This window comes from Botrytis porri (genome assembly GCF_014898465.1).
Source record: "Botrytis porri strain MUCL 3234 chromosome Unknown BPOR_003, whole genome shotgun sequence".
Taxonomy (NCBI): Eukaryota; Fungi; Ascomycota; class Leotiomycetes; order Helotiales; family Sclerotiniaceae; genus Botrytis; species Botrytis porri.
This window is the reverse complement of record NW_024066077.1, coordinates 487,047-499,675: the sequence shown is the minus strand read 5'-3', so window position 1 is coordinate 499,675 and position 12,629 is coordinate 487,047. Positions and strand designations below refer to the sequence as shown.

Genomic DNA, 12,629 nt, shown 5'->3' with positions numbered 1-12,629 from the left:
AGGTCTAATGCGCGAACTAAAGAAGGCCAACACAGGCAAGAGCTCCAGATCGTTTTGTACTGTCGGATACATGAACCGCTACGCGTAGAAATTACATCTAAAGAGCATACTCTTATCTTCTTCTTCTTCTCCTTCTTCTCCTTCTTCTCCTTCTTCTCCTTCTTCTCCTTCTTCTCCTTCTTCTCCTTCTTCTCCTTCTTCTCCTTCTTCTTCTTCTTCTTTTAGTGAATCACGATCATGCTGACTAACTGACAATACCGTACGAGCACTTTGTACTACCTGGATACCTCGCTTCTCGATATAAGCAAGTCCTTTCCAACACGTTTTCCCCTCTCTTGGGCATTCTATTTTGATTCCCCAACGAGCGATATATGGTATGGAAGCAACCCCATCCTCTCCTGTGAGACCGATGGCTCAACAAAATTCTCCGAGAACTGTTTGGTTTGACACTCCTAGCCGACTATTAAGCCTCTGCGATAAATCACATTGTTTCCTTAAAAGTCACATACATACACACAACTGATAGTAACAGCTCAAGTCGCTTAAGCTGCTAAATATTTCATTGCTTCATTCATCAAAATCATGCTATCATAACATGTCATAAACTATCCTCCCAGCCTAGCACCTAAACAACCACTCATACAAACCATTCTCTTACATGAATTTACTAGCCAATCCCATCAATCCACTCATACCACCCGAGCTTCCACCACCCTGACTCTTCATATACATCTTAAGAGCCATTTCACCAGCTTTCTGAACAGCGCTCTCCTTGGAAGAATCAGAAGAGACATTTCCTTGACTGCTTTGTTGATCGAACAATTTACTGGCTTGTGCCATTGCCATTCCAACGAAAGCGTTTTGGGAGTTGCCGGACGAGGAGTTTCCAGATGAACCACCGTTAAACATCTTGAGTGCTTGCATTGCGGCAGCACTACCCATACTAGATGAAGATGCCGAAGAACCGCCGGAAGAGCCGCCACCGCCATAGAATTGTTTGTGAGAGTTTACAGCTTCTATTTTTATGTTGTTAGTATGATTTTGCGGATTGCACATTAGCAGTGTAGTTGAAATGACATACCATCTTCATCAACGTCCTGGTTACCGATATTTTGTTTGTTCTGACCCAAGTAACCCAAAACACTCGAGAACAAGCTAGAATCTCCAGAATCTCCAGCATGTTCTTGAGCATGATGAGCTGCGCCCTTCAAATCCTCATCATCGGCACCATATCCTCCACCGCCTCCATATGGGTTGTTTCCACTTCCTCCATATCTCTCATCGCGACCGCCGTGACGAATTTCTTCTTGTCCTCCTTGTCCGCCACCTCCGTAATAGCTTTGGGCTTCTCCACCTCCTTGGCGACGATCTTCATTAAAGTTTCCGCCACCGAATGCTCCTCCGGGTCCGCCTGCTCCGCCTTGGTGGCCTTCTCTTCTTTCTGTAGGAGTTTGTAAGCTTGTGCTTATCGCAGACAGTAGCAAAGGACTGGACATCAGGAACCATACCTTCACCGCCATATCCGCCACCTTGTCTTCCCTCACCACCATATCCACCACCCTGCTGTCCACCATGTTCTCCTCTTCTCTCTACAGATCCGAATCAGCATATTCCGTACTCAAGCCCCGTCTCCATATCCAAGACTGTAATTCTTACCTTCACCTCCATATCCTCCGCCTTGTTGACCTCCGTAGCCTTCATTTCCGTAGCCAGACATGATTGCTGTTGTTTGATTTGAGTTTTGATTTGTTTGGAGAATGCTATAAAGACAATACTGTCAGTCGAGAATTCAAGAACGGAAGATGTGTTTGTTTTGTTGAGGTGGCTTGTGCGGGGTAAGGTTGGAGCTCCGTAAAAGCTTTCGCCATAAGACAACATGCTGGTAATGTCTCTAGATTAAAACTTACTATTTGAGTTTTGTGATAGGATTTCTTGTGAAACGTTAAGATTTCGTTGTGTCTTGTGTATAATATTATGATAAAAGAAACAATTCGTCGCAGAGGAGCTTGTTATATTTTTCAACCCTGAGATCTGGATCAGCAGCGCTGGTATTCAAGGAGGGGAATCATGCAGATGATGACGTTCCGTGGTGGGGTAGCTGAAACCCCTATTGGTGTGGAACACATAAGTTCGCTTGATTGGCCTGATCTTTTTGTGGGATCTTCTGTGTAACAACTTTCAGCTTGAAGGCTCAAACTGAGTTTCTTGACTACATAATGGTAATTAGTAATAAGTGTGACTTGAATTTGATATCGAGGTGTTGGTGACAAGATATTATGGTGATGTTTCAACTAAAGGAGTTTATCTAGTCTGCATGTGGATTTGATACTAGAGGGAAGCTGATGGCTATATTTCGGAGGGGTATTTGAGATTATGTATACCGAGAACTATATACTATATGTCGGTTTACTCGCTCCAATATCAGTGGAAGTGCACATGGATAGGTATCTTCGCTCTAGTAGCAGTAACGAATATCACCTCGATCCGCATGTTGAGGACCCCCATTATCCTGTCTGATATTCTGAGTCAAGATGAACGCTGCAATTACTGTGTGCCTACTCCTCATGAGACATACAAATTTCACTCATGTTGATATTCCAGAATCTTGAGAGAAGTGAGATCAATATTATTCTACTACGATTTCTAAGTTATATCGTGAAAAGGAGGGACTAAATCCCCATCCTTATCATCTTCTATGCGCCTAAAAGCTATACTCTATGAATCTAAAACGCCGTCCCATATCTATCATACCATACCAAGACCCTCCCCGAAATTAATAAAAGCTTAAATCCAACATCTTTAAATCATAAACTCACACACTCCCTCACTTCTCCACCACCGCCTCCATATCCCCATTCTTCTCCTCCTTCAACCCCTGCAACGTCTTATGGTCCACCTCCAAACTATATCCTTTGACGAACAAACTCGACACCAGCGCCGCTCCACACAACGCACACATGACAATCCAGATCATTTTCAAACTATCCGCATACGCCTGCTTCAATTGAGTCTTTTCCAACCCTTCATCCATATTCTGAATCAATTGCACTAAAGCCGTTGCATCTTTACTGTATTCTGTTGCCATACTAGCAAGAAGTGGATAGGCGAGAAGTTTTTCCTTGATTTGATTTTGAAACACAACACCTCCGATAGCAACACCAATCGCTTCACCAAACACACGATCAAATGAGTAGAAAGCAGCTGCGTGGCCTGCATCTTGCGGACGGGAAGCGGCTTGGTTTCCGAGTGACATGGCTGGGAATAACATTCCCGTACCGATTGAGATGGGGACATTGAGGAATACCCATTGCACAATTGAAGTTGATGGCTTGAGGAGATAGAGAAGTCCTGAACCGAAAGTTGCGAGGAACCAGCCGGACCAGAGGGCCCATCTGTAACGACCTGTTTTGGCGACGAGGACACCGACCACTATGGACATGGGCTGGAGATGTGTTAGTAAGTTCTAGGAGCTAGGGAAAATGGGACTTGTGTAGCTTACGGCAACGAAACTAGTTTCGGGTAAGATGGCTACACCGGAGATGATAGGTGTATATCCCTGAACAGCCTCATAATACAAGGGAAGATAATACAACAAAGACCAAAGGACCATTCCGTGAATCATTGTTTGAAAGTATATGTAAATCGATGACCATGTACCGAAGATACTGAAACGGACTATGGGTTCGATGTTATCTCCTGGTAGGAGTTCGCCTTCGGAATCGAATGCGCTATCGGAGAGTCTCTTCTCATAAAAGGAGAAACCGATTATACCCGCTACTCCTATCAAGAGAGGGAAAAGTACTCTCCATGAATCCCAAGCGTACATTACACCACCTATTCTTGTTAGCGATATAGGTTGTAGATTGGAACGGATACACACACCCCATGTTATAGGAATCAAGAAAGATATTGTTGAAGAAACGAAGATGACAGAACCAATCCAATCGAATCTTTTGACTTTTGCTGATAGATTTCCGGGCGTACGTGTAATTTTCAGGAAAAGAATGATTGCAATTGCTCCGGAGACAATGATGGGGATATTGATCCAGAAGATCCATCTCCAAGAGACATTTTCTGCAAAAGCTGGAGGATGAAGTTAGACGAGTGTGTGTAAGAGGATGGAAGAAACCTTACCACCGCCCATCAATGGACCACCAACACTTCCGATAGCCCAAATACTACCTGTTTATACAGTCAGTTGATGCGATCTTATAGGCGAAGAAAGAACTCATACCCATATAACCAAAATAAGCCCCTCTAACAGAAAGAGGTACCAAATCTGTGATGAGAATCTCACCCAAAGACAAGATTCCTCCTCCTCCAATCCCTTGAAGACTTCTACCCACCAACCTGTTCAAGTTTCTCCATTAGTAGATATTCTCAGCCCAATTTGAGATATTACATACATCAAAGTAAAATTCTGTGCCACGGCCGCTAAGATACTACCGATACCAAAGAAAACAGCCGAACTAAGTATCAACTCTTTTCTTCCAAAAACATGACTTAGTCCCGCGATGACGGGCTGCGACACTGCAGAAGTGAGTAAAAATGATGTACCAGACCAAAAGGCTTCAATGGCTGATCCTCCAAGTTTCGCGGTGATGATTGGCAGGGCGATACTGAGAGAGGTGGCATCCAGTGCGGCGGCGAGAGTGATGAGGCATATGGAGGAGAAAGCGAGGATGAAGGATGTGGTTGGTTTGAATTTGATTTTTGCTTCGGCGATAGCGTCTGTGGCGGCAGGCTTCTCCTGGATACTGTGAGGAATACCTGAAGCACTGTTATTGGAAGATATTGGTGGTGTGGTTGTGGAAGTCTCCATGTTCTCAGTCTTAGGAGATTCAAACACGGTCAAAGGTACCAAATGCGATGTGATAGGTACACGAGAAGAACAATGTGATAGCGCAAGATGAAGACCCTAGTAATGCAAGAGCGTATGGACAGGGGGAAACTTTGCTAAGAATATGTGAAGCTGCCTTGATTTGTACAGAACACGATATAATTTCAAATACAAAGTCGGACAAGCAACTCTGTATAAACATCTAAGTCATGCAGCCTAGATCTCGAGAAAAAAGAAACTGACATCTAGAATCCTAGCAGATCATCAAAATATGCACATTTCTAATCCAATCCCAAGGGGGACCCAAAAACCACGTTCGTACCAACCACATCGCTCCGTCTCGACTCCACTTCAGCCTATCATCAATCCATCAAACTATCAATTCTTCCGTCCTAGCTCCCAAGAACGAACCTTAGCTCTAGGGCCCGATTTAAACTCCATCCCGATTCCCCAGTTACCCAAAAAATGCGCTTGCACCTTGTCTAGAAAGCTTATTCCACCAGTTCGGACGGGAAAGGAAATCTCGGATTCCTTTTCATTACAAGGGGACATGACCCCATCATGGATTTCCCACATTGCGACTCTCGAATCTCCCTCTCATCTCGTCTATACGCGCGAGACTGACCATTGAAGAAGTCTGACAGTTGCGCCAACGGGCCAAGATTGCTCCGATTTTCATTCATTAGTCCGTTTCGCTGTCTCATGGAAGTATCCCTGCTACACGTGATATCCTTAACGAGCTGACCAATTACGCATGGGTAAGAAGAGTCCGTTCCATCCTGACGCGATTATCTAATCTCGGGCTCGAATGTCAGAATGTGTCAGGGTGTCCGAGCTTGGGTGGTGCGAGGGAGCGAGGCTGTAAGGCTACATAGGTACATGCACGAAGTCAGGGGTCTCTCCGATAACCTTATTGCTTACAAAGTTTGAAGGTTCTATAGTTATCAATATCATATTCATCAATACCAGCATATCAGTTAATGTAAACACCAAATCCCACCATGACGCAAACGCGTCTTTCCCCTCTATCCAAATGTCGAATCAACAAGATGACCGATCTCGCCCAACCATTTTGTTATTTCCACATGATATTTCTCGTTTACGGATCCCAGATACTATTCCAGTATCTCGAGCCCGGGTCTCTGAGTACCGGGGAAACAGTGGTGTTCAATGCAAGTGCGTGGGCTATGATATGGTGTTATTGGAAGACTTGCTCGGTTGATCCGGGGGAGAAGGGCTGGGTTGATAGAGTTGCGAATGAGATTGAGAAGGAAACGGAGAAGAAGGAGAGGGATGAGACAGTTATTGGGGAGGTTGAGGGTTTAGAAAAGATAGAGTGGGAAAATGTGAGATGGTGTAAGAAATGTGATGCGGTGAAGCCGGCTAGAGCACATCATTGTAAACAATGTAAACGGTATATATCTCCCTCTCTCATTCTATATGTTTCACGTCCAAACTCCGAGCAAGCATCGTAACTAGCACCCTCTAGCTGCATCCCCAAAATGGACCACCACTGTCCCTGGACCAACAACTGCGTCTCCCACATCACCTTTCCCCATTTCATCCGCTTCCTCTTCTACGCCGTCATTTCCCTCCTCATCCTCGCCTTCTTCCTCTGCATCCGCATCAGCTACGTTATTTCCGAAAGTACCCTCCCCTCCTACCTCGGCCCCTCAACCACCTCCCTCACTCTCCTCTTCATAATAACCTGTTCTGCCGGGCTCTCCCTCTTCGCCATGACGCTCCTCTTTTTGCGCACCGTCTATTCCCTCGCAACAAACATCTACATGATCGAAGCCTGGGAAATCGAACGCCACGATGCGGTTATCGAGCGCTCGAAAACGAAAAATATGCGCGGCTATGTGTATGCGAATGGAGGTCGCAAAGTCAGGGTACACAAAGTGGAATTTCCCTTCGATATAGGTATTTGGGAGAATATTGTGCAAGCGATGGGGAGTGCGAATGTACTGATGTGGTTCAATCCGCTTGCAGGGGGACCGGGTGTAGAGAGTGCGGGGACGTGGGAGGAAAATGGATTTAATGATAGAGTGGGTATGTGGCCACCGCCGGATCCGGACAAGTTGGGAAGGAGAGCGGGATGTAGTGGTGTGGAAACGATCCCGATGGAAGAGAAAGTCTACGGGAGTGTAGAGGAAGAACGAGATGCATTCAGACAGCGTCAAGAAGCAGATTTGAAACGCTGGAAGAAAAATGATAAAGGAGGTACTATCAATAATGGAGGTGGATACTATGAAGGAGATGACGAAGAGGAGGAGAACGAAGATGAAAGTGAAGAATATGAAGAGGGACTTGACGGAGAAGAAGGCTGGACAAATTCAGAAGGTGATAGATTGAGAGACTATGGGGTAGATGAGGAAGCGGAGATTGTGGATGAAGATGATATACCGTTGGGAGAATTGATACGACGACGTAAAGCGAGGAGTTCTGAATCGGCTTGAGGGGTGTACTATAGAACGGGATGGAATAAAATAAAATAGAATTGAATAGGCTAGAATTAAATATACAAGTAGAATCTACAATTTCTCACGAAGAGGAACACGGGCGAGACAATATTTTGAACCTCATTGTCTGTCCGGCTATTTAACCGAACTATCAAGGAGTCGTTCAACTTCAAATGAAGCATCCACACTTCCACTATACACATACCTCACTCGAAACATTGAACCATTTATTTTTCACTCATCCCATAATAATGAAATATTGGATTACACAATTTGTATTACCTAAATATGCACCGACTATTTCCTATCCTAGCATTTGCTGATCTGCACCAATTTACTCTTTTATGATATTATATTCTATCGAGGGATACATTAGTCCCTCATCCCGCATCCCTCACCCATCCATATATCCCCAAACCACCGTGATCTCATAAGTACTAATACATACATATCGGGGGTCGTAAGTTCATCTCCCATCTTCCCAAACTATTCCATTCCAATCCCTTCGCATCGTTTTGAAACGCCAAAAAGAAGAATGACACCCCCATGTTTTTGTTGAAAATATACAATGAAATCCCGCGTCTTCTTCATGATACATGCAAGTGTACTGGGAAATTAATTCCCAGTTATCTTGACTTATTCCTGATCTTGTTCTTCTCTTCTCGATTCCCCCGAACCACGGAAGAAAATCAAATAGCAAAGCAAGTAGCGAAAACCGTCGCAAGCATGACCCACCAACCCAAACCCTCCGCAATCGTTCTCCCAGCCGCAGAATCCGACCCACCACTCGCAGTCGTTCCATTAGGCAACGTCCCATTAATAAGAATCGTCGATGTACCATTAACCTCCGCGACATTAACCAGCGACTTGTTCAACGCGTCGTAACTTCCATCCCCGATTATCTGATCTAGGAATGTCGAGTTTCCACTATCGTCGCATCCGCACTCGCTGTATGCAGCACAGAGACATGTGACTGGTTTTGTCTCGTTGACACCCGTGGTATCCGATTCTTGACGGGTTTCGATAGAGGCAGATGTAGTGTTGGTGCTGTTGCGGGTAGCCGAGTGGTTGCGGAAGGAATACTGATTGTGGTATGGATAGCTGTAGGCGCCGTAGAGCCAGAGACCAGGGAAGATGGATAAGGCACCTAAGCCGAGGAAGACGGGGGCAATTCCGAGAGGCGAACGAGCTCCTGAGGAATATGGGGCTGTTGCTCCTCCGCCATACTGTTTGTAGGTTAGTAATCAATACTTGAGTCTTCGGGAAAGGCACATACATATCTCCCCCCACCATAAGCAGGCGCGGGACCCGAGCCAGCTTTTGTAGCGCCACCCGATGAAGAGGAAGAGGAGGTGACACCTCCTTTTCCGGACGAAGAACCAGAACTGTTTTATTAACATGTTAGAGCTTGATTCTTTGAATTCAATCCAGTGAATTTCCCTCAAACACCGATTATCGGTGCTTTACCCCCAACAGCCGAGAGGGTCCCTCAATTCCCCTCCCCAAACTCCTTCTGCGTCATCTCTCCTCACCCATCCATTCTCTAAATCTCAGGATCATGAAAAGAAAATTCCCTTAACATACCTTGAAGAACTGCTTCCACTACTACTACTGCCACTACTCGAACTTCCACCTCCTCCTTTCCCGCCACCGCCTCCGCCGCCCTTGCGTTTAAATAAATCGCCACCTCGTTTCTCCTCGCGCGAATAGTATGTGAATTCTTCGGCGTTGACTACAGGTTGTGCCTTTGCATCGCGGGGGATTAGTTCGGCGGAAGGAATGTATTGCGGATGTGCAAATGAGGGAGTGGAGGAGAAAAGTAGCAGGGCTACGGTCCAGAGATTCGTCCTCATGGTTGGATTGGTTTTGAGAGGATGTTTATTATTGTGATTTCTTGTGGTGATTGATTGATGAAGAATTCTGTTTTATCGTAGTGCGATATGTGTGCGATATGTGAAGGATGAAAGAAAGAAGTAGTTGAATTTGATCCTTCCCTGCCAAACAAAATGTATTCGATAATGTTGATGTAAACACCAAATCCACCGATCACAAAACGATATGCGACTCAAAACTTTAAAAGTGTCTCAAAATGCGCTTTGTTTCACCGATTGTGATTGTGATGCGGATGTGTTTGCAAACTTCACTTGCAAACTTCACTTGCAACTCGAAAAATGACGAGCGAATTGTGTGCGGGGAAAAAGTCACTCCATATATTATATTCTGGGTAGCTACATCATCGACAACTAGGTAGGTAGGTAGGTAGGTATTCAATAATCCTCCGAACATCCATCCCTATTAGGTAGTACTTCGTAGTATTCCATTCTCCGACTGATGACCACAGTCAAAGGCCGGTACCCGATTCTGATCCGATCCGTAGCACAGCCAAGATTCGCCTTATGATTGATTTCGCCTCAATCACTGGGTTTCTCCTCCGTCACAATCACATTTCACACCTCTCTTGGGAATTTCACACCTCTCTTTGGAATTTCACTTCTTTGGGCATTCCAATGCTGCCTGGCACTGCCACGCGTGGCTTGGCAGATGTCATGGGCTTCTTACTTGATGGTTTTCTAATGATATGAGAGAGACTATGAGAGAGACTATGAGAGTATACCTAGGAAAGGTAATCAGATACAAAATCGTACAAACCAACTAACCATCAAATCATAACTTGAAGCACCAATTACTTAAGCAGCTTCCCTTCCCATCACACTTGATCGATAGATAACTGTTAGAATCCGAAATCCGAATACTCAACCATACTTTCGACTTGTACTATGAACCGCGCCGGGACCTATGTACACTTGGGAACATTCCCAACCAACCAAAAAAAAATCAAATAAGTCTTCCACCCATCAGTAAAGTGATGTAAGATCAAAGTTAGATAGATACTCTCATCTACTTCGTAGGGGTAAGACGGAGCAAAATTTAAGCATATCCAGTAGCACGATACCTCCACCACTTTTTCCCAGTTTTCCATCTCCACTTCATTCATGCACTTCTGTAATTAATCCGTGCCAACATCCACACAAACGGTACATCGGATAATCTCAACACGTGATGTGGAGATGAGCGACGGATGGATAGATCCGATCTGTTGAGCCACTCATGACGCATTACCCAATAATCATGGCGGGGGGTTGATCATCTGGACCCGTGGACTTTTGTTTTGTTATAACCGGTACTTTTTTCCACGGTTATGGTTGCTGGTTGCTGGTTGCTGGTGGTTGTTGAATCCATTACCACTAGACTAGTGGAGGCAAAATATTGTCATCAAGCAAGGCTTATTTTATTCTTTGAGTTCAGCGATAGAGGCTTAGGATGCACACTAGAAGTATTTCTTGGTTCTAAAAGTCTGAGCTGATTCTCACCAGAGGGGCTGAGATCGCAGGTTTAATCTTCTCCTCGGATATGGATGTGGGAAGTATTAGAAAGTCTCTAAAATTACGCTAGATTTTCTGATGTTAATTGATATCTTGTATTACTGTAGTACTTTTACATAGTTACACACTTCGCTTCGAAATGTTTCGCTTGTATTGAACAATAATATTTTGCTGTCAGAGCTTATTATAGCCAAACCAAAAAGTGCCTAAATTGCTCATCTGACCTTTTGAAGGTACTTATGACAGCTCCTTCTCCAAAACAGCTGGGGCAGTGATGCTCTGACCCTTCAACTTCTCCAACCCTTCTCCACCCTATAGACATGTTAGCTTGGTTGAATCGAGGCTTATTGACGAGGGAATGATTGACTTACGTAACTGATCAATGGAGAAACTTCGATACCATCCTCGGTACTCTCACCGACAACAGTGGCACCTGCAGCTTGTACCCATCGTTTTCCTTGATCCATAATATGTTTCTTACTAGTATCTGGATCATCTTCACCAGTGCCCCTCGCGTTCTTCAGTGGTGAGAACTCATCCTCACGTTTGACTTCCATACAAGCAAATTTGTTAAGTTCCAACATTGGGAAAACATCGAAAACAAATTGCTCAAGTTTGATACCGTTTGGCTTCTCGGGTTTGACAGTTGTACCCTTCTCAGTATCCACATAAGGAATCTTCTTTCTTGCAACATGATGAGGTAACTTATGAGCCCATTGAGGGATCGATTCCAAGAATCGGAAAGAGTAATAGTGGTTAACGATGTTTGCTGCTCTGAACTTCAAGACATCGGGTTGCTTGGCATCTTTAGCTTCAGCGGTCTCCTTGTCGATTTCAGAATATTCAACAACATCTGGCTTGCCATTTTTGAGAAGGATCAACCCAACAGATTCTGTAGCATCTCTCTTTCGTACCACCTTTGTAGCAATATCGACATCTTTAGAAGCGGAAAATCCAATAAATACTGGGTCTGCTACCTTGACGAGACAGTTGTCTACGCAGTAAGCGTGAATGTGTTGGATACCACGGTTTGTCATGTCAGACATAACATTTGATGTGACGATGGCTTGGTAGATACCACCGTTTCCATCTGGTGCAACGGCGACCTTGCCCTTACTCTCCAAAAGAATTTTACCATCATTCGAAATACAAGGGAGAACTCCTTGTTCGAAGATGATCACATTCTCCTTTTCCAAACCAAAGTATTTATTTTCCTCAAAGTAGTCGGCGGTAGGTCCACGAGTTGGTCCACTGGTCATCACATACCATGGAACAACCACCTTTTTATCCGCTGCATAACCAGCCTTCTTATGTGCCAATCTTTGAACTCTGCGAATACGTTCCGCTTGTATTTGGAAAAGGGATTTTTCGGAAGGTAGACCAATATTGAAGCAACCTTTTGGGGCTGAACTTCCTAAACGGGTTCCTTGGCCACCAGCCATAAGTACCACTGCAACCTTGTTCTCAGCTATCAAATCCAAACCAGTTTCATACCACTTCTCAATATCTTCAGCTTTTGAATCGAGGATACTGGCAGTCGCAGATTCGGGGAGTGGTTCGAGACCAGTTTCTTTGTCGGCATCTTGGGTCTCGGGTGGGTTGAGAGCTGCATCGGTGATTTTGTTGATATATTCAGGATCGAAATTGGAAAGCTGTTCGTAGAGAGCAGCTTTCTCTGCAACTTCGAGGGTATCGTAAAATGCAAAAACTTGGTCTTGCTTTGCTTTGGAGTACTTCTCCTTAAGCTGTTCAAGCTCGGTGGAGCTGGGCTCTTTAGGAGGGGCAGCTTGTACCTTGCCTCCCATGTGTAATGTATCGAGTACTTTCTGAACGGATTCCATGATTTCGTATTATGCAAAGAATGGTATCGCAATGTGAAGGGGATGAAGGATTTGAACAATTCAAAATTCAAAAATAATATAAATCAGGGGGAATGGAATTTAT

The 12,629-nt window shown here is 44.6% G+C and overlaps 5 protein-coding genes across 5 annotated transcripts; 1 reads left to right on the top strand and 4 right to left on the bottom strand.

Annotated features, from left to right (window-relative positions):
• Positions 1–654: 654 nt before the first annotated feature.
• EAF01_002241 (uncharacterized protein) lies at positions 655–1,878 on the bottom strand (the record flags this gene model as incomplete). The annotated part of the gene is made up of 5 exons (XM_038910493.1): positions 655–1,016; positions 1,082–1,441; positions 1,509–1,589; positions 1,657–1,722; positions 1,776–1,878. 5 exons carry the CDS (start codon positions 1,876–1,878, stop codon positions 655–657), a joined length of 972 nt encoding a protein of 323 aa, XP_038773415.1.
• A 946-nt stretch (positions 1,879–2,824) lies between these two features.
• EAF01_002240 (uncharacterized protein) lies at positions 2,825–4,822 on the bottom strand (the record flags this gene model as incomplete). Its single annotated transcript, XM_038910492.1, has 6 exons — positions 2,825–3,442; positions 3,500–3,834; positions 3,883–4,083; positions 4,135–4,182; positions 4,235–4,350; positions 4,407–4,822. The coding sequence occupies 6 exons, from the start codon at positions 4,820–4,822 to the stop codon at positions 2,825–2,827; spliced, it is 1,734 nt and encodes a 577-aa protein (XP_038773414.1).
• A 916-nt stretch (positions 4,823–5,738) lies between these two features.
• Positions 5,739–7,388, top strand: EAF01_002239 (uncharacterized protein). The gene is made up of 2 exons (XM_038910491.1): positions 5,739–6,254; positions 6,330–7,388. Exons 1-2 carry the CDS (start codon positions 5,842–5,844, stop codon positions 7,297–7,299), a joined length of 1,383 nt encoding a protein of 460 aa, XP_038773413.1. The 5' UTR covers positions 5,739–5,841; the 3' UTR covers positions 7,300–7,388.
• A 603-nt stretch (positions 7,389–7,991) lies between these two features.
• Positions 7,992–9,155, bottom strand: EAF01_002238 (uncharacterized protein; the record flags this gene model as incomplete). The annotated part of the gene is made up of 3 exons (XM_038910490.1): positions 7,992–8,528; positions 8,579–8,687; positions 8,887–9,155. 3 exons carry the CDS (start codon positions 9,153–9,155, stop codon positions 7,992–7,994), a joined length of 915 nt encoding a protein of 304 aa, XP_038773412.1.
• Positions 9,156–10,922: 1,767 nt separating this feature from the next.
• EAF01_002237 (uncharacterized protein) lies at positions 10,923–12,526 on the bottom strand (the record flags this gene model as incomplete). Its single annotated transcript, XM_038910489.1, has 2 exons — positions 10,923–10,997; positions 11,057–12,526. 2 exons carry the CDS (start codon positions 12,524–12,526, stop codon positions 10,923–10,925), a joined length of 1,545 nt encoding a protein of 514 aa, XP_038773411.1.
• Between the last annotated feature and the right edge of the window lie 103 nt (positions 12,527–12,629).